This window comes from Molothrus ater, chromosome W, assembly GCF_012460135.2.
Source record: "Molothrus ater isolate BHLD 08-10-18 breed brown headed cowbird chromosome W, BPBGC_Mater_1.1, whole genome shotgun sequence".
NCBI lineage: Eukaryota > Metazoa > Chordata > Aves > Passeriformes > Icteridae > Molothrus > Molothrus ater.
In genome coordinates, this window is record NC_050510.2 from 202,738 (window position 1) to 226,615 (window position 23,878).

The 23,878-nt window shown below is 40.9% G+C and overlaps 1 protein-coding gene across 1 annotated transcript in view; it reads right to left on the minus strand.

Annotated features, from left to right (window-relative positions):
- Positions 1-23,878, minus strand: part of LOC118701514 (guanine nucleotide-binding protein G(q) subunit alpha) — a 195,355-nt gene that overhangs the window by 79,297 nt on the left and 92,180 nt on the right. The window contains exon 2 of the mRNA XM_036406170.2: positions 18,822-19,006. Coding sequence (XP_036262063.1) covers positions 18,822-19,006 — 185 coding nt within the window. The remainder of the gene's footprint in view (positions 1-18,821; positions 19,007-23,878) is intronic.

Genomic DNA, 23,878 nt, shown 5'->3' on the forward strand with positions numbered 1-23,878 from the left:
AGGCTGGAAAAGACCTTTGAGATGATCAAGTCAAACCTGTGACCCAACACCAACTTATCAACTAAACCATGGCACTGAGTGCCATGTCCAGTCATTTTTTAAACATGTCCAGGGACAGTGATTCCAACATGTCCAGAGGCAGCCTATTTCAAAGCCAAACCACTCTTTCCATGAAGAATTTTTTCCTGATGTCTAACCTAAACTTCCTCTGGTGCAGATTAAGACTCTGTCCTTTCATTCTGTCAGAGGTTGCCTGGGAGAACAGACCAAACCCCACTTGACTAAAACCTCCTTTCAGTAAGTTGTAGAAACTGATAAGGTCAACCCTGAACCTCATTTTTTTCCCAAGCTAAACAACCACAGCTCCCTCAGTCATTCTTCATAGTCCTTGTGTTCCAGGCCCTTCATCAGCCTTGTCATCCTTCTCTGGACATGTTTGAGCATCTCAATGCCCTTCCTAAACTGAGGGGCCCAGAACTGGAAACAGTACTCAAGGTGCGGCATCACCAGTGCTGAGTACAGGGAAAAAATGACTTCCCTTGTCCTGCTGGCTACACTGTTTCTGATACAGGCCAGGATGCCATTGGCCTTCTTGGCCACCTGGGCACACTGCTAGCTCATGTTCAGTCAGCTGTCAACCAGTACCCCCAGGTCCCTTTCCGCCTGGCTGCTGTGCAGCCACTTTGTACCCAGACTGTAGTGCTGCAGGGAGTTGTTGTGACCAAAGTGCAGGACTCGGCACTTGGACTTATTAAACCTCATATTGTTGGACTCGGTCCATCTATCCAGCCTGTCCAGGTCTCTCTGCAGAGCACTCCTACCCTCCAGCAGATCGACATGCTCCCAGCTTGGTGCCATCTGCAAATTTGCTGATGGGAGAGTCAATCCCCTCATCCAGATCATCAATGACGATATTAAACAGGACAGGACCCAATACGGATCCCTGGGGGACACCATTAGTGACTGCCACCAACTGGATGCAGCACCGTTCACCACCACTCTCTGGGCACGGCCATCCAGCCAGTTCTTAACCCAGCAAAGAGTGCTCCTGACCAGGCCATGGGCTGCCAGCTTTTCCAGGAGTGTGCTGTGGGAGATGATGTGAAAGGCCTTGCTGAAGTCCAGGTAGACAACATTCACAGCCTTTCCCGCAACCACCAGGTGGGTCACCTGGTAATAAAAGGAGATCAGGTTGGTCAGGCATCACCTGACCCTCCTAAACCCATGCTAGCTGGGTCTGATCCCCCAGCCATCCTCTAGGTGCCATGTGATGGCTCTCAATATAAACTGTTTCATAATCTTGCCAGGCATTGAGGTCAGGGTGACCGGTCTGTAGTTTCCCAGATCCTCCTTCCATCTTTTCTTGTGAATGGGCATCACGTTGGCCAGCTTCCAGTCACCGGAGACCTCCCAAGTGAGCCAGGACTGACTGCTCCCTGACACCATCTACCAACCCAGGAGAACAGTTGCCCTGAGGGCAAGCATCCTCCCACTAAAGACTGAGGCAAAGAAGGCGTTAAGCACATCCACCTTCGCCTCATCTGCAGTTACTAAGTTCCCTCCCACATCCAGTAGAGCACAAAGGTTGGTCTTACCCTTCCTTTTGCCATTAATATATATTTGTAAAAGCATTTTTTACTATCCTTTACAAAAGTTGCCACATTAAGTTTGAACTGAGCTTTGGCCTCTCTAATTTTTTCCTTACATGACCTAGAAACCCCCTTAAATATGTCCTGAGAGACCTGTCCCTCCTTCCAAAGATGATACACCCTCTTTTTATTCCTAAGTTCCTTCAAAACCTTGTTGCCCACCCAGGCTGGACGTTTGCCTCATTGACTCCTCTTTCGGCACACAGGCACAGTCAGTTCCTGTGCCTTCAAGATTTCTGTTTTGAAGCACGCCCATCCTTCCTGAACTCCTTTGTTTTTAAAGGCTGCTTCCCAAGGTACTCTCCAAATAAGTCTCTTATATAGGCCAAAGTCTGCCCTCCAGAAGTCCAGTGTAGAATTTTCATTGATGCCCCTCGTTGTTTCACCAAATATTGAAAACTATAATTTCATAATCACTGTGCCCTAGATGGCTTCCAACCACCACATCTCCCGCCAGCCATTCTCTGTTTGCAAACAGAAGATCAAGTGTAGTTCCTCCTTTGGTAGGCTCACTCACCAGCTGTGACAAGTTTTCCTCCACACACTCTAAGAACCTCCTAGACTGCCTCTTCTCTGCTGTGCTGAGTTCCCAGCAGATGTCTGGCAGGTTAAAGTCATTTACAAGAACAAGGGCTGGTGATCTTGAAACATCCTCCGGTTGCTTGTAGAATAAGTTATTCACCTCTTCATCCTGGTTGGGTGGTCTATAACAGACTCCCACCAGGATGTCAGCCTTGTTGGCCTTCCCCCTGATTCTTACCCATAGGCACTCAACCTTATAATTAATTTCAATTTCCATGGCGTCGAGAGCCTTCCTAATATACAGTCACCCCTCCACCTCTTCTCCCTTTCCTGTCTCTTCTGAAGGGCTTCTAGCCACCCATCGTAGCACTCCAGTTATGCAAGTCATCCCACCACGTTTCCATGATGGAGACTACATCATAGCTTTCTTGCTGTACCATGGCTTCCAGCTCCTCTTGTTTGTTACCCATGCTGAATGCAGTAGTATACATGCACTTCAAATGGGCTACTGATTTCACCCCCGACTGACTTACCACCTCTGGGCTTGTTTCTGGATAGTGTAGTGGCATCCCCTTCCCTGAACTTAGTTTAAAGCCCTCTCAATGCGTCCTGTCAATTCATGGGCTAGAATCCTTTTGCCTTTGTTAGTCAGATGGAGCCCATCTGGCTCTAGCAGGCCAGGTGCCATAAAAGTTGCCCCATGATCAAAGAACCCAAAATTCTGCTGATGGTACCAGCCCTTAAGCCACTTTTTGATAATGTGGGTTCTCCTCTTTCTTTAATCATCATTTGTCCCTGCTATCAAAGAGACTGAGCAGAACACCACCTCTGCTCCTGCCCCATCAACCAATCAACCCAGAGCCCTGAAGTCCCTTTTAATTGCCCTGGTGCTCTTCTTTTTAATCTCATCACTGCCAACCTGGAGTATCAGCAGTGGGTAATAATCAGAGAGCTGAATCAGCTAAGGCAGTGTCCCAGTGATATCCTGTACCCAGGCCCCAGTGAGGCAGGAGACTTCCCTGTGGGATGGGTTCAGTCAACATACAGGGCCCTCTGTTCCCCTCAGAAGGGAGTCACCTACTATGACTACCCTTCTTTTCTTTTTAATACTAGAGGTAGTGATCCATCTGACAGACAAAGTCTAATAGGAGGCTCTCCAGCCAGATCATTTTCTTTGATGTCATCTGGCTGACCCTCCTCATCCAGGGCCTCATATCTATTCTGAAGTGACACGTGGGTGGGTGATAGGGGTCGGGAGGTATTTTTATTAACTCCTCGAGTAGGGACCTATTTCCACTCCCTTTCATCTACTAGGTCTTCTCCTTCTGTCTGATGGTAAGAGGCATGGGAGTCCTCTGACTCCTGGTGAGCTTCTCTCAGGGATGGAAGGGTGAAACTCTACCAGTCTATTTCCCTTTCACTTTCCCTAATACTCCTTAGTCTTTCTACTTCCTCCTTAAGCTCCACCACCAGACAGAGCAGATCATTCACCTGTTTGCACTGCATGCAGGCATCTTTTTCACCATCACCTGGTACTACTGACAGGTTCAAACACTCCTTGCACAAAAGGGTCTTGACAAATGTGTCCTCCTTGAGGGGTTCTGCTTGGGTTGGTACACTTTTATTAACTATAGCTTTTGACTGTTTGGAGACCATTGCTAAGGAAAAAAAAAACCAAAAAACCAACCAAACAAAACCCCAACACAAAATAAAACCTCACTACCAGGACGATGGCTGCAACCCTGCCTGCTTAACCTGTCCGCACAAACTGCCATGCAACACCTTCAAAGACATGCCATGCCCCTGTTTGCCGGCTCTAGGTCACTATGCTCCCTAAAGCCTTCTTTAAATCATCTACCATGGGCAGAGGAAGCCCCTTCCTGTGCCTGAATGGCTAATGAGAGGAAGGGAACCACCTGCTCAGCTCCCTTTTCAAATCACCTCTGATGGGTGGGGGAAGGCCCTCCCTGTACCTGAATAACTAACAAGAGGAAGCCATAGTACCCACTGTCTCATTTTCCTCATTCCACTGCGGTGATGCTAGGAAATGTGAGTATGCCTGTGTCATGTGAGTTTGAGTCACATCAGTGTTGTACATTTTACCAGGTCTGGACTCTTATTGGTTTTGTCATTTGAGAAAAGGATCTCTAGCACAACACGTTCTCGTAAGCATTGGATTCATTGCTCCGTGGTCTTCCTAGGGCCTTGCTGAAGCTGGAGATCTTCTGGACAATGGTATCTCTCCTTCACAATGGCCAAGACTTGTGTCCAGAGGCTGAGGGGTTTGGACCTCCTCATGATCCCCTGGTCGATACTCATGACACAACAGAGATCCCAAGTGCCTTGCTTTAATACCATCCAAAACTGAACCATCACTGCAGTGTCCCAGACTCAGATCAACAAGCTCAATATACTTGTCGTGTTGTCAGGCGAGGTCTTTCCTGAGATTGCAGAGACTTTCTAAGGATGAAGATTTGGTGATTATTTCTGGTTCTGATTCCTCTGATTCCTGTGAGGGTCCTGCCTCCCTGTCATCATCCATCGGGCAAATGGATTTGGTCTTATACTTCCTTTTCTGGATGGGGGCAACTGCTATTGGCTTAGGCTGCCCTTCTGGTTTAACTGCACACTGAGTGACCATGGTGTCCTCTGATTTGCTCTCCTTACCCTCCAGCTGTAGGTGCTGCTGTAGGGTGTGCGATAAGCATTAGCCAGGACCCAGCACAGTGCAATGAGCTACCCCTCATTGAAGCTGTCATTGCAATTTTCTTTCAGATATTTCCCTACCTTATCTGGGTTCTGAATTGGTTCAGGGACAAAATTCCAAATTATTGGGGCAGAGTTTTTCTTCAGGATCTAGCCTATATCCTCCCACATCCCATGCCACTTCAGATTTTCCACCACTGGGGCAGATCTCTGAGCAACCACCCTGGAAATCTCAGCCCTGATTCTAAATGTGTTGTAGGCCATATAGAGGAGAGTTAACAGAAATAACAACAAAAACATGGTGTCTTTAACATCCAGACGGAAATGAACATTCTCAAAAGGTAATGTGTCAGACCTGAAGGGGGAGAAGGATGTAAAAGGCTGGGAAAAATCATCCCCTACTTTTCTTCCAGCAGGCTGGGGGTGATTTTTATTAAACCTCCAGAAGTTGCAGCTGAGACCAAGACAGGCAAAACAGCAGCGAATACACATCTCACTGCCTCTGATGTTATCTTAACAAAAACTGATATTGCAGAGTGCATCAACAAAGCAATCTTGGTTTGTGTCCCTGATCTGAAAAAGAACCATTTCCCAGGCAAATTGTACCATATATATGGAGATGTATATAAGCTTAGGTGCCAGAGACCCATGATTAAACAGGGCAGCATGTTGACCAGTGAGTTTTGTATCCAGTATAAAACGTTCCAGACAAAATTGTAATTTTTCCACTTTCTCGCTCATGCCCCTTAAGTTGGGTGACAAATTTGTCTTGGTTTGAGACAAATTAAAGGACAACATTCTGGAATGAGTTGCCTCCTTTTATAAGTTCTAACAAATCCCTTTCCACCAATGAGGAATGAATACAAGTGGATATAGGTGAAACAGTAACTGTTTACTAACAAGTGGAACAGCAACAGGCAAAAAACCCCAAAACAACCAAACCAGTAAATAACTGCTAGATAAAACATTGCTAAATCTCACAGATTTCCCCCAAGAACAGAGAGACCCAAAATGCCAGGCATATCCCCCCAAGATGGCCCTCTGCAGCCAAGCATGTGGTTTGAAGGACAAAGGGAAAGATGGTGTCAGTCTTCCTCCCATGTCCCGCTCTGCTCTGCTTATCTCCCTGACGTCTAGAGCTACAACTGGTATTCTCTGGATCAAGGGCTAGAAACTCACAGAGGGATGGGACTTCACCTTCCTTGCAGCAGGAGATGACAGGAGCAGGAAAAACAAAGTGGCTGGGCTGGAGCAGCTCACGGTCTTCTCCCCTTGGCTGGGCACCAATGGTGATCTAGACTGGCTTGCTGGAGCAGGGGCCACTGCTCAGAATTCGCCCCAAGGCAGTCTCTCCAAGTTGAGAAAAAAAACCGAAAAGAGAGTCCAAAAAGGAAAAGCGTCTGCCCGTGCTGCCTTGGCTCTATAGCAAGAAACCAAGAGCCAAACAAAGCAACCAAGAAAGAGCGAGCTCTGCCTAAGGCAAAACCCAAGAAGCCAGCAAGGCAAAAATCATGAGTCAAAAAAAAAGAGAGTAAGCTGCCTGGGAAAGAGCAGACTTTAAAGCACCTGCCCTACCATCCCCCGAACTCCTGATTCTGTTTCTGCCTGCACTGCTGGTCCTTAAAGAGACAGTAACAATTTTTGGGCACAGATGGATATGGAATACAATAACATTTTGGGTTACCCATGGCATGAGCATTTTGTTATATTTTCTCTCCCCTCTCCAGCTAAGGAAAGGGAGTGTAGAGCAGCTTTGGTGGACACCGGGCATCTAGTCAGGGTCAATCCACCACAAATATCCAGTATATTTTGCACTTTTTTGAACAGCTTTATTTTCAATCCTTTAATGTTTTAAATTTTAAAAGGTCAAGGGAGTATTAAAGTTTCAAGCTGACAGAGAAAGTAGAGGAAAGGAAAGGCAGAAAAAAAGAACCAAATGAAACCCAGAAAGTACTGGTTTCATGGGGAAAAAGTATTTAAAAGCCTTACCGCAAAAGATTTCAGCTTTCAAAAGTCCCTTTTCAATCCAGAGTTTGAATGAAGCCAGCTTTAAAAAAATGCATAGGAACATCAAAGAAAACATTAAAAATGTATAAAAAAATTTTCTTAAAAATACAAATATTTCATGCCAGAAAACACACAATTTTATCAGATTACATGTTGTGAATTAAGTAAAAAACCCCCACCCTCCAAAAACTTAAAATTATACATGATTTTTCCTATTTGACTGTGATATGTGCCTTTAAGTTTAGCTTTCAGAGACCGGTACAATGAAATTATTCTGGCCTTTTTACCTTTATTACCAAATGATATAGCAACATATGACATTATAGCTTAGTCATAGGAATGGAGGATGCTGGGGTTTTTTTTAATGGAATATCATTATGATTCTAACTCTTAATAAAAATCATAACAGTAAGGAAAACCCTTCCAAACCAAACTATTCACATCTTTTCAGTTTTTTTAAAAGAAGATTGATAACATATAAACTTTGCATCTACAGCCAGTTCAAAAGAAATACTGAAATACACTGCAGAAAAGTTCTGTTATGTCAGAACACCTGTTAAAATACTTAGATGAGACAGGAAGCCTGTTTCTGCACTAAGTTCTAGTGTAGTCCGAGTGCACCCTGCAGGTGTAAAAGTTATTCATGTTTTGTACTCAGCAGATTTGTGTTTTAAATGATCCTTGAAGGATCTTTGAATTATTGGTGCTACTATAGTTCTCCAATGTCAAGCACCTAGTTGAGCAGAAGCAGCAGTAAAGAATTGTGGTGGGTTGACCTTGGCTGGATGCCAAGTGCCCAAAGCCCCTCTATCACTCCCCTCCTCAACTGAACAGAGGAGAGAAAATATAATGAAAAGCTCATGGGTTGACATAAGGGCAGGGAGAGATCACTCACCAAATACTGTCATGGGCAAAATAGACTCAACTTAGGGAAATGAGTTTATTACTAATCAAATCAGAACAGGATAATGAGAAAGAAAACCAAATCTTAAAAACACCTCCCCCTCACCTCTCCCTCCTTCCTGAGCTTCATGTTACTAACAATTTTCTTTATCTCCTCCCCCAGTGGTATAGGGGGACAAGAAATTGAGTTTATGGTCAGTTTGTCACACTGTTTCTGCTGCTCCTTCCTCCTCAGGGGGACCACTCCTCACACTCTTCCCCTGTTCCAGTGCAGGTCCCTTCCACAGGGTGCAGTCCTTCAGGAACAGGCTGCTCCCAACATGACTACCCTGCAGTTTCACAAGTCCTGCCAACCAACCTGCTTCAGCGTGGGCTCCTCTCTACAGGTCCACAGGTGCTGCCTGGACCCTGCTCCAGCACAGGCTTCCCATGGGGTCATAGCCTCCTTCAGACATTCACCTGCTTCAGCGTGGGTCCCTTCCATGGGGTGCAGTCCTTCAGAAACAGACTGCTTCAGCATGAGTCCTCCACAAGGGTCACAAGTCCTGCCAGCAAATATGCTCTAGCGTGGGCTCCTCTCTCCACAGGTCCTGCAAGGACCCTGCTCCAGTGCAGGCTTCCCACAGGCTTACAGACTCCAAGCATCCACCTGCTCCAGTGTGGGTCTCCTCCACAGGCTGCAGGTGGATCTCTGCTCCCCCATTGACCTCTCTGGGCTGCAGGGGCACAGCTACCTCACCATGGTCTTGCAACATGGGCTGCAGGAGAATCATCTCTGGTGCCTGAAGCGCCTCCTGTCTCTCCTTCTCCACTGATCTTGGGGCCTGCAGAGTTGTTCCTCTCACATATTCTCACTCCTCTCTTCTGGCTGCAGTTGCTGTTGCACAGGTTTTTTTTTCCCTGCTTAAATATGTTATCCCAGAGGTGGTACCACCATCACTGATGGCCTTGGCCAACAATGGGTCTCTCTTGAAGCTAGCTGGCATTGGCTCTATCAAACATAGGGGAAGCTTCTGGCAGCTTCTCACAAAAGCCACGCCTGTACCTCCTCCCTAGCAAAACCTTGCCATGCAAACCCAATAAAAGAATAAACTACTGGACTACCGCAAAAATAATTTAACAAACATTAATAGAAATGAGCACACAAAAATTTGATTTCCATTTTGTTCTAAACCTCTTAACAAATGTAAAACAACATAGTGTGGCCCTATAAATGGTACAGTCAGAAAAAAACATTTGCTGTCAGACTTTCCAAAGTCAAGGTGGTGCTTCTTTTCTACAACAGACACAGCAAACCTTCTGTAGATTACAAATAGATATAGACTAGGTAAGAAAAATATGATAAAACAAAATTCAATGTCAATAATTTTGATCTCTGTGTTTTTCTTTTTTTGGATCAACAGAAATAAAAACATAAAAAAAGTCATGAAGTGGTGCAGTTGGCACCCCAAAGACTGCTATGGGATTCACCAGGGTTACACAACTGCAGTGTTAGTACCTCTTTACTCCAGGGTATGTTTCCATTCTGTCTCCACCCAGTATATGTCTGTACCAGAGTCCAGAAAGGGAACAAGTGTGCCCAAGACCTTTTTTATGCTCCAGTGACAGTTACTTTTTTGTATAACCTGTACAATTGATTGCACTTGGTTCTCTGGCCCAAAAAACCAGCTGGATAAGGACTGAAGGCAAGATGCAAAGAAAGTATGCACATCCCAAGAGTTCATTTATCTGCTTGTACAGCAACAATACATACTGAGAGCATATGTTCTCAAAACAAAGGTCATAGCTTATTAAAGAAAATAAAATCTAAAAATAGAGGAACATCTCCAAACAAACTACTTGTCACATAAGTTACATTTTGAAAATATTCAAGAAAAGCTCCAAATTTGCAAAACATGTGCATGCAATCTATAGCTGCACTGTATACAAATTAGCTAACAAGGTTAACTAAAACAAAAGCCACATTTAAACTCTGCCCTATTGGTCATGGGAAGAAAAATGCAAAGTCACCAACCTTAAACAAACTTATTTAGCATGAAAATACCATAATCATAACAGTTTTTTCACAGTATTACTTACCCCACTCAATGCATACATTTCATGAACTCTAATGCACATGAGAATTAGAGAAGTGAAAGAAGGGATTCAAAGCAACCCTGTCTCAGTTACCCTTTGAACACAATACTAAGCTCAGTTTTGTCAAACTGAAGACTGTCCACAGAAGCCACTTGCTCATAACAAATCATTTCCTTCTTATCCAATATCTTAGGTCCACCATAATAATAAATAAGCTACAGAAACCAGTCAAAATGTATATACAGTTTTCCAAAATTAAGGCATGCAACAGAGGCTTTGCCCTTTGATTCTGGAAAAGCATATTGTCAAAACAAAATTAACATCAATAATGTCATACCTAAGTTTTTTTTCACCCACCTCCTGTTCTAGAAATAAAACACTGGTCCTTTTTCTCATGCCTCACTTTTAGGTAGACACCTAAAGTTAGATTTTGTATTCACATTGTTGTAAGAATGGAGGCACATAGTTCCATATTCTGAAATCAGGTAGGCATGTGACCAGAATTGCATAGTGTGAATATGTAATAAACTCTAATGTTTAGATTTTATACCTACTTTAAGCAAGGAGAAAAGAATGCAAAAATATTTCAACAATCAAAGTAATTATGAGAATACCTCTATCAGGCAATATATCCCACTATAAATACAAAACTAGTAGTAGTGCCACTAATAATAAAAAACCAAACACTTGATTAAAAAAAAGTTGGTTAATTTCTAATATTTAAAAAACCTCCACAACTAATTTGCTTAACATTTAGCCAATTTTCTAAACCAAACCTGAACTGTATAATAAGAGGAAGCTTTCTTGCATTTCAGATGTGTGCTGGTTTTGCATTAATTGATTTGTGGTGAGGAGGGAAAGAGCTAACTATGGAAGTAATTTTTGAGAAGAGCTACAAAGAGCTTCCTCTGTGTCTAGCAAAACCAATAGCTAGCTAGCTCTAAGAATTAACAACCTATTAAATCATTAAAAAAACTAGATCCGCCTCTGTGAGATTCACATTTTAAAGACAGGCAAGCCTGGGAAAAGCTCTTTCTCTTCTGGCTTTTAGAGAGAGAATTTCCCTCTCCCCCTCCCAGCATGTTGGCCGGGCAGGGGGAGAGGAGGCTGTGGGACCAGTTCAAAGCTGCCTGGCAGGGGAGGGGAGGCCATCGGCCCCAGCATGCTGCAGCTGAGTCCTAGCCTGGCTACTGAAATCCTAGCCGCTCCCCCATCCTCCCAGCAAAGCCCGCTGAAGAAACTTTCATCTTCATCGTAAACAGCTCCTGCAAAAATCACATGACCACCCGAAGGCCTGGGCAAGATATTAACTCACTGCACAGATGAAACTTGCAAAACATTGATCCTATCTTGAGTGAAGAAAAGAGCGAAGACACGTAAAACACAACATGAGACACTGAGGTCAGTAAAGAAGTCAAATTCCAGATTGGAGGAGAATGAGGAGATGCCTTAGTTTTGGGCTGAAATCCTCTTGTAAAGCTATGGAAAAGAATATAATTGATACATCAGACTCTTTTTCCCTATAACTCATTAAATGCATTGGGGGGATGTAGCGTTCTAACCACAGCCATGAACAGAGGCACTAGTGTTGAAATAAGCAGATGTTGCAGTAGCTGTGATCAAATGAGAAGTTTGAACAGAGAGAAATGAGAGCGATGAGAAACCTTGCCCCAGGAATAGAAGAAGAAAACCTCTCTTTCCCAGATATAGATGAAGACAACTTTTGTTTTTATGCTAGAACAGCTCATCCTTAAAAATAGCACCCTAATAAGTTGACATGGCCCAGGAATGCAGCTGTGGGGAGGCTGTGAAAGATAGGAGGGACTTCACAAATGTAGATTTATGGACTGCTGCTATTCCTGCAAATTGAAGCCACGAGAGAACTGTTTCTTGTGGAGAAGTCTCCATAATCTTAATAAGAGGGACTTCTCTCCGTAAGTGAACTGAAGAAAGACTATTCTAGAGGTGGTAAACTGACTGAAAATACCAGGTTTTGTCTCTGTACGTTGACAGTGAGAAAGGAAAGAAGAGTTAGGGGGCAGGAAAAGTGTTTTAAAAGTTTATTCTGATTCTTATTATTCTTTTAGTTCTTTTAATAAAGTTTTCTTTATACCCTTTAAAGTTTGAGCCTGCTTTGCTCTCCTGTTAATTCTTATCTCGCAACAGAAAATGAGTAAGTAATTCTAGTGGGTGCATTGGTATTTGTCCAGCGCTCAATCTACCACATTATTTGGTGCCGAAACCCAAGAAACAAAAAATTAGCAAACCAAAACCACTACAGGATGTTACAACTTTTACCACATAAGAAGTGCAAACTAAAAAAGAGACACTAATAAAATCTTGAGAAAAAATGGCCCATTTTTGCTGACAGTTTCTTAATTCATGGCAGTAAATCTTATTTCAAGCAAATCTTGTGAGTTAGTAGAAATGGACAATGAAGACATGAGACTGAAAAGCTTTTAGTAATTTCACATAACATAAATGGAACATAACTGCATCAGTTAGTTTCCCAAAAAATGTTTACTGGGGGCAGAAAATATTTTCTAAAGTTTCAGAGAGTTTAAAAAAAATATTTCAATATGAAATTATTTCAGAATTGAATGCTGGATTATGTAAACACAATTTGTACAAATGAATTAACTAAATAGGAAGTTAAATATTTTGCTCTCAGAAAAAATTATATATAATATAAATACCCATATAGCTATTAAACTACTGCTAATGAAGGAAAAAAATCAGAATCATTTCAAGACTGTGACATCTTACTCATTACCTTAAAATAAATTCCAGACCTCTACTATATTACATAGAAAAGTTGCCCAGAGAGTATTTAATATTTTTATTGTCAGAATGCATGGTCATATGAATATTTCTTTTCAGATACTCAATAAGAAAAATAACTGTAACAAGCATATCTAAAGTAAAAGAGAAAGAATACTTATAAAAAAGAAATAACAATGACCAAAAAAAAAGCTAGAAACATCTTGTATAATTACCATCCTTTAACATCTGCAGGATCTATCACAAAATCTACAAGAATCTGTAAGCAAGCGTTTTAACCGCCCATTCTCTCTACTAGGAGTAAAATGGTGGAATTGGAAAGATAAAACATGGACATCACACCCCACACATATGCTTTTGTATTTGACTTCTCATTTCCCATTAGCAAAGGGTAGTTAATCACTTAAAACATTATATTCCAAAAAAGATAAAGTGCTTCTCTTAAAATAAAATATAAAAGAAGGAATGAAGAAATTTTAATGCACTGAAATATGAGTAGCTAACATTGAGTTTTCGAATGTATGCCTACAGTATTCTATATCTGGCATATATATTAAATAATCTAGGTCCTATTAATTTCAAAATTAAATGTTAGCAGATGCATGAACTTCAGTATGATTAATTAATTTAATTTTGTGGGCTTGCAGCTGTTTTAAAATGCAAACAAAAGATATTTTTAGTTTTTTGAGTGACTCCGCTAACCTATCTTACGTCTGATAGACAATCATTTTTCCTACACTTGGAAAAAAATATAATCTAAAAGTCACTTCTGTTGGGCTAAAATATGAAAAAGTAAAGAAGAATATAGGAGATGGAAACAAATAATTTACAAAATCATTTGAGCAATGTAGGAACCCAGGGCACGGGGAATATTTCTCTGCCTGCCCTGAGGGGTCCTGGCCCCCAGAGAAGCACTGCCTTTAACCTTCGCCCATGGAGAAGACTTCCAAGACTTTGGGATGGATTGGAGTCTACAAGTGTGTGAAACAGATCATAGAGAATAGTGTAGTTTGTCACACGGTGAGAAATTTAGAGTTTTGGGATTTTAGTATAGAGGTAGATAGGAGGCAAGATGGACGATCTTGGGCGTTGTCTCAAGCTTCGTCTTCTTCATCTACTCCATTTTCTGCAGTGTTGGTGGCACAGGGTGATTTGCCGCAGTGCAGAGGTTACATGGACAGACAAAGGATTAGTTATTGGTAGAAAGGTAGAAATAAAGTACGTTTTAAGACTTAATTGGATAAAACAGCTTTAAAAGACCTTGAAACCGTACATCTTGTGACCATTTTTGCTGTACTTTCTTGCACGCTAAGTCTGGCAGATGGCATGCCAATTTTCTGATAAGATAACAATGCACGGCAAGCTGAAGACCAAAAAAAGTCCCATGCGTCTCTCAATCCTGGCACAGAACTGTTAAAAGGAGGTTTTCCCCCATCAGGGGAGCCTCTGGGGCCCAACGAGAGGGGCTTCACTCAGAGCAATACAGGCAAATGCAAGAAATTTCAGCTCTAACCAAAAGGAAAACAAAAAAGGGAAGTAAGCAATGGCTTTAAAAAAATTTGCTTTAAATGTAATGAAAAATGAAAACAATAGAGAGTAGGACAATATGGTCACAGATAAACAGATAACTTTATAATGTCAAATGTAAAATAAAACAGGAGAGAGACCAGCTGGGTGAGAGAGAAATAAATGACTGACAGAGGAAGACAGATAAAAAGAAAAGCAGTTAGGGGTAGACTGAGTTCTGTTTTGGATTGTGGAAGTTTATTCTTTATGAAGCACTGAAGAAAAAATGTTCATGGCTTTATTTAAGCCCTTTTTAAAGCAAATCCTCATAGGAGGAAATGTAAAGCTATTGGGGAACCAGCTTTTACCTCATATTAAACAAGGCTCATGAACAAAAAAAGTAATCTTTAATTTCTTTATCTGCATAGATGTTAATTGATTACAATACTTGAAATCTTACTGCACTATTTTCCATATCGGCTTGCTCTTAGGTAATCTATTTCTTGTGGAAAAAAATTTCATCAGTAGCTTCATAGTATTAGAAGCATTTAACTGACTGCAAGACTTTTATTTACTGGGTAATTTTTCTTTAGTTTTGTGTGTCTGGAGGAAGACATCTGAGAGTACTAGGAGCACTAACTAACATGACTAGTATAAATCCCCTTTTCCTGCAACCTGCTTTTAAGCTCTGCTTCAGCTTTGAGACGCTGAAGAACAGTTTTTACAAAGATTCACAGTTCAGGGTTTTTTTTATGTGTATTCCAGACCAATAAGCTATTCTTTAGAAACATTTCACTTCAACATCCCAAAAATATAATAATTTCTTTTTAGAAGGCCATAAATCCTGCAGATTCTTCATCATCTGAGAGTCAATGCATCTCACACACAGCTTGCATGCTGATGCTTGGGATTCAATCCTTCATACTCTTTGAATACCAGGTAAGGTATATGAGGGAGGTTGTTTGCTCCAACCTATGTTGTTCACATAGCCCTAATGTTTTGACTTTATACCTACTTTAACCAGGGAGAAAAAAAATGTCATGTGAAATTACTACTTTGTTGTTCAACATGAAATTTCACTGAAGAGATCCAAAACTTTTAAGACTCCACTACTTGAGATGAGAATTTATGTAATTTGACTCCATACCTGATCCTGATATCTTACTTTTGTGTGTTTGTGTCCTGGGGTGACTTCATGGTGCTGAATTGTATCCCCATTCATCTGTTTAGTCCAGAAATAGGTTTTGCACCTTTAAGACTGGTTCTGAGAGCAAAGGGGTGGAGAGAAGAAGCAGCAGTTTGTTATCAGAAACTGCACTCACTCCTACACATTCCTGCTCCTGGACTGTGTTGTCTGCAGACGGACAAACAGTGGGACAGAGCTCTCCTTTGCTTTTAGTTAGTTTTTAGCTATCTGAGGCAGAGAAGTTCCCTGAACTGTGGTTTTTCTTTTTCTTGGAACTGTTTAAACCTGCTCTGGACTGAACACCCAGAAGAGCACCAGCAGCTCCACCTGTGGCCCACCAGGCTGGGCCTGGGCCACGACATTTCCAGTGCCAGAGGGACTGATAATAGACTGGATCAGCTGAGCTGCAACCCACAAAAAGGACTTTCTGAGTCAATCTCTTCAGATTGGCAAGATGCTTTATTGTTTAATATTGTTCATTTTTTTGTGCTGGTGAATGCTTTGCCTGTTAAATAAACAGGTTTTTTCCATTTTTCTCCAAGGAAATATTTTACTGAACCAGTTGGGGGAGGGGCTGATTGAATCTGCTTTCTAGAGGAACCCCTTTGGAGGTTTTGTGTCAAATTTACCCTAAACCAGGACAGTTTGTTACAGTAGATTACTTCTATGGGGGTGGGGATGTGGAGCTATTAACAAAGTAAACTTGGCCTTGAAGACAATTTCAGTAAGATTTTGGACTTTAAAACCATTTTCCCATATCTGCTTTTTTTAATTTTTAAACATTTCCTATAGGGAAATAGGCTTAAATAAAGAAACAACTTCACCAATAGAAACAACTTACAGCAAAATTCTTGGTCTACTTTAAGGCATAATTTTACGTTTTTAGTGACTATGGTTTCTTGTAACTTGCTCTATCTTACATTAGGTATCTTGTTATAAACAGTTAAGAAGTCTCATGGGAAATTATGATTATGGATTCAAATAAGATTTTCTGCCTGACAACCACTGCTGAGTGACATCTTCCTGACAGTCTGTAAGAAGAGGCAACTGTCTTCTGGAAATTACACTGAAAGGGAACAATAATGGGTAAAACTGCTAGTAGTTCTTTAGCACAGTAGTAAATTTATTTAGTAAAAGTTCTGTAACAACAGGAGAGGAAAAATAAAAAGCCTTCCTTCAGCAATTAGATATGAAGAAAGATAGAAAAGGAGAAACGGGGGACTACATTACCTGGAGCAATGACTTCTAAGCCACTATGGACAACACTGGGAATGTCAGAAGATAAAAAATTTATTGTTTTAATTCAGAATTTGAAAGAATTGACAGGAACATAAATATACAGGTCAGATTTCTAAAAAGATAATTTTAAAAATTATTTTTAAATATATATAAGATTTTTTTAAATTGAATTTGAGTGTCAGTGGCTGCACATGAGATACTATTGTACATTCACAAAAACCTTGCAGACAGGCAATTTTGAGAATTGCTCAAGTCAATTTCTGTAAAAAAACAGGACAAAAAAACTCCACCTAAGGCTTTTCTGAATTTTATAAACTGCTTCTCTAAAATTCAAGATGCATATAAAAAATTCAAAATTTCTGGTTAAAAAAAATGGAAACACAGTAACAGTTTACTCAAATGGAAACTAAAAACCTAGTCCATAAGCCACCATTTCCTATATCAGATCCCTAAGAGATAACCCTCACCTATAATCTTAAAGCTCAGTAGAGCTTATATTCTGAAACTGACAAGACAAAAAAGTGTGATGAAAAGTGTGATGAAGTATGATACAATGCCTTACCATCAGTTTTGAGACATTACAATGTAAACAATAATTTTTACATTTCTCAATTGACTTTCATTATTCTGATAATAAATATTTCAAAGATCCTAGATTATTATAATATAGGACAATGAATTTCAGACTCTGCCTCTTTAATTATATCACTTACTATGAAGCCAACACAACACTGGAAGAACTAACTTCCTTAACTTACAACATGCCTCTTCCTACACTGATATTAAAATAATCCAGCCTGGATGTCATTTTTTTACACTGTACAAAGATCACAAATGTCTACCTAACTGGACTTTTTGAATTTGATAAGTGTCACTTCACTCTCTTTTCTTTAGGCTCAGCAATACAAACATCAGCTTGAGCTGTAGTTTTCTAAGCTACTGTACAAGTACTGTGCTAAAAATATGCAGTTACTCGAACTGTGAGATATTTTCTAGAGACCAAGTTTTTAATGAGATTCAAATTAATAGGAAATGCCCTTCCTGTGTTTTTTAGGTTGCGAGGCTAATGAATTTACCTTCTTAATGGAGGGAAAAAAAGGAGGAAAGTGGAGAAATAAATTTGCATTTTTAATTTCTTTGAATTAAAAAATCCCCAAGTTTTTAAAGGAATTGCATCTAGAACCTGGCAACTTTGGCAAGTTGTACTTTAATTCACACCTAGAACTGATGGAAATGCTTGTGAAGGAGGTGACTGCAAAGATAGACTCACTTAAAGTCAAGGTATTTTTATATAGAGAAATGAACAGCTCTAATTAGAAAGGTCTGGCCACACATATACAGGTATGACACATCTAATTCACTACAACTATACAAAAACAGCCTATATAAATTGAACACTCAATCTGAACAATACAAAACACTTTGCAGTATAATACAAGAAAACAATTTACTGATTTATGATTAGGACTTCCATATACTACAGCAAAATGGCTGTCAGTACTGATTCTGAAAAAAAGAAAAAGTGCGCTTCACAATCAACTAAGTCTTCAAGTCAGCTTGTTAGGAAATTCAGTGCTTTATGTACAGCAAAAACATGGACCTGAAATACATATGCAAAATTTCCATTTTAATACTAGTGATACCAGTTATACATTTGAGTTTAAATGGAAAATTTATGAATGGAACAAAAATTAAAAGAAGTCAGGTTAATCAAAGATAAACCTTCTAAAATGCTTTAAATGCGTTTTCTTTCAAAGTTTCAATGATGTCATCACTTTTAAAAGAATTTGCTTATTCTAAGGCCTTGTATCAAAAGTTTTATTTCATAATATACTCACATACAAGCAGATATTCCCACCTATTTTTCTAATTTTTTTCCCCCACATAATATTTATGGGAAACCTTAAGTAGTACTGGTACAAACCAGAAAAATTACTTAACTGTGCTCTGGCCAGAACATGAGCTGGGAGGAAGGGAAAAAAGATAATTAAAGTCACAGGCAAATGGCAGCCTGCCCTCTACCCTCTTGCTATCACAAACCCCCCAAACATCTTGATAAGAACAGCACCTGTGTTGTCAGAGCATTGCAAAGGGCAGAGAACTCAAGGCAGGACTAGAAGAAGCCCTTTTCTTCCAAACTTTAGGTAGAATATAATTTGTGATTTATCATTTTTAGAGGCCTTCAGTACATTTCCTAAAGATAAAAGAGGAAAAATTTCAGCTATGGAAATAAACAAAAATCTCACCTTATTATGGTCGTACTTATATGGGATTTTGAGGGTATCCATGGCTCTGATCATGGCCTGCATTGCTGTAAATATATTCTGGTACACCAATTTCGTAAAGCCCCTTTTGTCTTCATCAGTGTAACCTGATCCATGAATAATTCTCATCTGTTTGATGAATGTGCTTTTGCCACTCTCTCCTGTGCCTGCAAGACAAATAAGAATATACTTCAGCCAATGGACACAAACATGACTTTTCTGCATAAAGTGGACAGCTTGTTAAGTTCAGGGCAAAACACTGTCAAGTGGTTATGGTGCTTGCAAGGTGCTTGCTTCAATATCAAGACAGCAGTAACACAGTAACAACTGAAGCAACATTGAATTAAAAAAATTTTTTTGAAGACAAAATACAAGCAAAAAAAAAAAGCAATGAGTTAATAACTAAAACAAAACTTCTCCAAAAAATCTAGAATACACCACTGGGTATTTAAAATTATATGCATAAAATTCCAATCCCAAATAAATAGTTCTCAACTATAGGGAATTACTATTAGATGTTCTATCACAAAAAAATCACAGAGTAAGAACAAAAATTAGCTTGTGTGGCCAACTTTCAGAACATTATGGTAAGCAGCAATATACAACCAATGCATAATTGTTAGAAAGCCAAATAATATAACAATTATAGTTGTGCAAACTTCAACCTCAGAAATATATAAAATCAGCTTTAAGTAAAATTTGGCTTGTATTTGTTAATGCACAGTCATGACTTCCTTTACATTTCTTTGTATCTTTGTACTTTACACAAAGCATAAATAACTAATAAATTAATATTCTGCATGTTTACCGATTTAAAGTTAAGATTTGCTTGTTTGGAATTTTGCACAAAATATATCACATAGCGTTTTTTCCTTTGGCAAAATTCAGTCTCTCTGTGATTAGCTGAGCTTATCTAAGCAATCAAATCGTATGAATACTTTATAAGAAGGAACTGAAATTTAAAACAGTTGCACAGCCATATGAATGCTGTATGTACACCTAGCTATTTAGCTCCCTAAGAAATGCAATGCATTCAAATGCATGCAGTACTTAGCCTTGCAGCCTAGATTCTATTTTGATCATTTTTATAAAGCTTTCAGGCCTCATTTATGATATAATACTTGACTACCAGGACAAAGAAAGTCTTATGCCTTACATGATATTTTAGGTGTCTCAGAGTAGTGTATTTCACAAGCAGTGCAATGTTGCAGTACAAGCTGATTCGTACTGAACATGAATCCGGTTATAAATAAGAAATTCAGCCCAGTTCCATAAGCCAGCCTGTGGGCTGACTGACAGAGGTTTCAACCAATAACAACTCTCCTAAAGTACAAGCATTTGACTGGTTCAGAGTCTAGGAGGTGTGGAGATTAGACCAATGACTGTTTAGAGCCAAGAGTTTTTGAATTGCCTAAAACAGCAAGCCCCGAACAATAAAACACACTGTTTGGCTGAGGAGCAACGAAGGTCTGTCGTGTGTTATGTCTCAGACACATGAACTGTTATGAGTAGAACAGCTGCCCATTTTTTTTAAAAGGTTGCAGAGTTAGCATGTTGGGCCAGTTACTGCCAGGGTGGAGTTCTAACTGTTTGTTGTTGTAATCACCGGTTGTTTTCGTTAACTACCTGTCGTTGATGGTTAAGAATTCCCCCTTTTGTCGAGTGGCACCCTGCTGCTTCCTAGAGGATGACACCCAGACAGTGAAGGGGAAGGGACATCGAGTCGACACGCAAATGACATCGGATCCAGCATGCAACAGGAGAGACCCCTGACCAAACCTAGCCAAAAACCCCTAAAACAACGAGCCAACACAAAATTGACAAATCAAAGTGATGACTAGACGTGAGGAACAGAATCTAGTATCTGCCAAGGCCTTTTTACCCCTAACCTAAAAAGATGCCAGCTAGTCAGAGGACCTCAAATGTTCAACCGAAAAGCAAGGGATTTCCCGATGCTCTCGTGAGGATGGAACCCCCAGCTCTGCCCACAGACCAGTGGACAAAGCTGCATTCTTCCTTCTCCTCCGAGCCACTCTTGGGAGCAGCGGCGGTGTGAGCATGGACCCATCGGTTCTCCCCACCCGAGCTGATCACTTTTAATAAAGGCATTAAAAAGGAGAAAATCTCCTGCCCCTGTTTATTTCATGAACATCATGTGACAGTGCAATGCAAGGTTAAAGCATGATTCTGTGCTTGCAACTCTTAAGTGTTTCAGGTAGTACTCCTCAAAATCTAACCTCAAAGATTCTACAAGATTTTGTCTTTACTGTGTGTGACTGTTCATTAAACTCCCACTTAAATTTTTGGCTATCACAGCTCATGCTAAGGAATAATGTATGCTAGGAGCAGAGTCATTAAGTCAAAGCCAAGCACTAGAGTCGGCAGGACAGGTGGCCAAAAATAACTAAAGGGCCATTATCCAACCATTATCACCTGCAAATTGTTGTTTCCAGGAGCCGTTATCTTTTGTTTGACAGTCTGGTCAGAATCTGCTAAATTATAGAAATGGTATAGACCAAATCTCCAAGATGGAGAGTATAGAACACCAGCTTACCTAAAAAGCTTTTGAAGTATATCCAACAGCAGTTGGACTGCTGAGGCTTTCATGCTTCCTGGTGTGATACAGGAGATGCCTGCACCGTAATGGAAGAGGAAGGATGAGCACACTCACTGTTGGCTAGGCAACTAATTCTTTTCCTCATAGGTGTGTTACCAGATAATAAATGGCCTTCACCTAGTGAGCTAACACAATGCTTATTCTCTGAAACTACTGGCCTATGGAAACTGCACAATGCCCACTGTGTAAGAAGGACAACTGGAAGTTAGCCAGCCTCAGTGTTCTGCCAACTCAGCCAGGTCACCTGGAACACCAGAGTCTAGGAATACCAGGGACCACCAGAGAGACCCCCCCAGGACAGATGAACGCACGAGTAAAGGGGAGGGGAAATACGTTAATGATTTCAGGGAAATGATTATCACATGTTTGTTTAGTCTGGGACAATCAATGAATATGTATGCAAAATACAGTATCTAAACAGAAACTTTCCTGTACCCAGCATGCACAGCTTTGGGAGGAGCTATCCCCCCGAGCATCCAGTCAAATAAAGAATGCCTGCTTCTTAATGCTACATTGGTGTTAAGGGGTTTCTTATTTTACCGAATTTTTGGTAACGGTTTTGGTGACCCAGATGGGACAGACTCCTGATTTTCCACGGATCCAAGGGATCACAGGACTTCCAGCCAGCACCGAGGGATTCTCGGGGAGAACTTTTGATCCCTGGTCCAAAGGAAATCAGAACAAGACCCCTGGTAAGATAAAGGCATTCTTTACTTTAAAGATGTTAACTGTTAACCTACCTATAAGGCACAGCAAAAGCTACACAGGGTTTGGTTTAAAGTTACCTAAGGTGAGAAAAGGAAAGGGTTAGAGTCCCTTCAAAAGGGAAGAGTTAGACTCCCTTCTAAGGAGCTCCTAAACAGTATTTTGTTATAATGGGAAACAAAACCTCAAAAGGGGCATCACAGGTGTCACTGCTGGGATGTATCTTGAAACACTGGAAACAAATTTGGGGTATTCCCCTCATGCGTGAAAAACTTACAATTCTGTAATCAGTGGTAGCCACTTTACATGCTGGAAGATCAAAAGAAGTGGCCTAAGGATGGAACCTTACAGTATAACACCCTGTTGCAATTAATGTTGTTTTGTAGAAGGGAAAAGAAGTGGACTGAAGCTCCTTATGTTGACTTGTTTTTCACCCTAAGAAATCATCCAGAGTGGCAAAAGGAATGTGGGAGGACCCCGCAAGATCCATTAATTTTTGCACTTGAAAAGGAAAAGAAAGGCAAAAGATTGAAAAGGAGGTGTTCTGTCTGCAGCCTAGGGCAGAGGTGCTTAAAGTGTGGAAGAGAGGACAAGGATGATTTAGAGATGATGGTTGCTCTACGGCAAAGAGCAGGTGGGGTGAATGATGAATCAGCAGGGAACGTGGCTAGATGCATAAGTAGGTCATGGGACAGTGGACTGGAACTGAGACAACGCTTTAGGGGATCAGAGGATTTTAGCCTGATTGCAGGACGCACTAGAAGGCAGCAAGGAGATGTTGGGGGGGATGCTGGGGATATTCTGATGGCTCCCCTCTGGCAGGCAGTTGGGAAACATGGTCCAGGAAAAGTAAAGACCCCATTTTCAATTGTGGATTTAATGTCACGGGAAAAGGCAGCAGGAGTTTATAGAGAGGATCCGGATAGAGTTGCTAAAGTATTTGAAACCATAATTAGGACTCAGGACCCTGACTGGAATGATATACAAATGATGTTAGATATGTTGTTGGATAGCACAGAAAAAAGGATAGTTTTGACCATGGCCAGAAAGCAGGTGGAGGGGGCACATGCTAATGGAGACTTAGGAGGAACTGTAGATGTGATTTTTCCTTCAACAGATCCAAGGTGGAACCCTAATTTATTGGGACTCCAAGATTGTTTAACAAGATATCAGAGATGAATATTGTTTGATGTAAAGCATGCTACACCAAAAGACATGAACTGGTCAAAACTGTATGAGGTAAAGCAGGACAGTACTGAATCCCCCACAGCTTTCATGGAACTATTGAAGGTGACTGCCAGAAAAATATACTGATCTGGATCCTGAGAATCCAGAGGAGGCTGTACAGTTAGCAACTACCTTTATAGGGCAGTCTACTCCAGATATTAGAAAGAAACTCCAGAAACTGGAAGGAATGGAGTCACATGACTTAGGAAAGTTGTTAGATGAAGCGTGGAAAGTATATCACGACAGGGATAGGGAAAAAGAACTATGGCAGGCTAGAAGGGAAAACAAGAGACATGACAAACTGCTTGCAACTTTGGGGGTGGCTAGGGGACCTGTGGAGGGTACTAAGGGACCGGCCAACAGGGGAGGTCGGGTGGGGGGAACGAGGGGAAGGGGAGGTGGAAGGCTTCCACTGTTTCCCTGACAACAGTTAGGGGAAGACCAGTATGCAGTCTGCAAGGAAAAGGGGCATTGGAAGGGAGAATGCCCA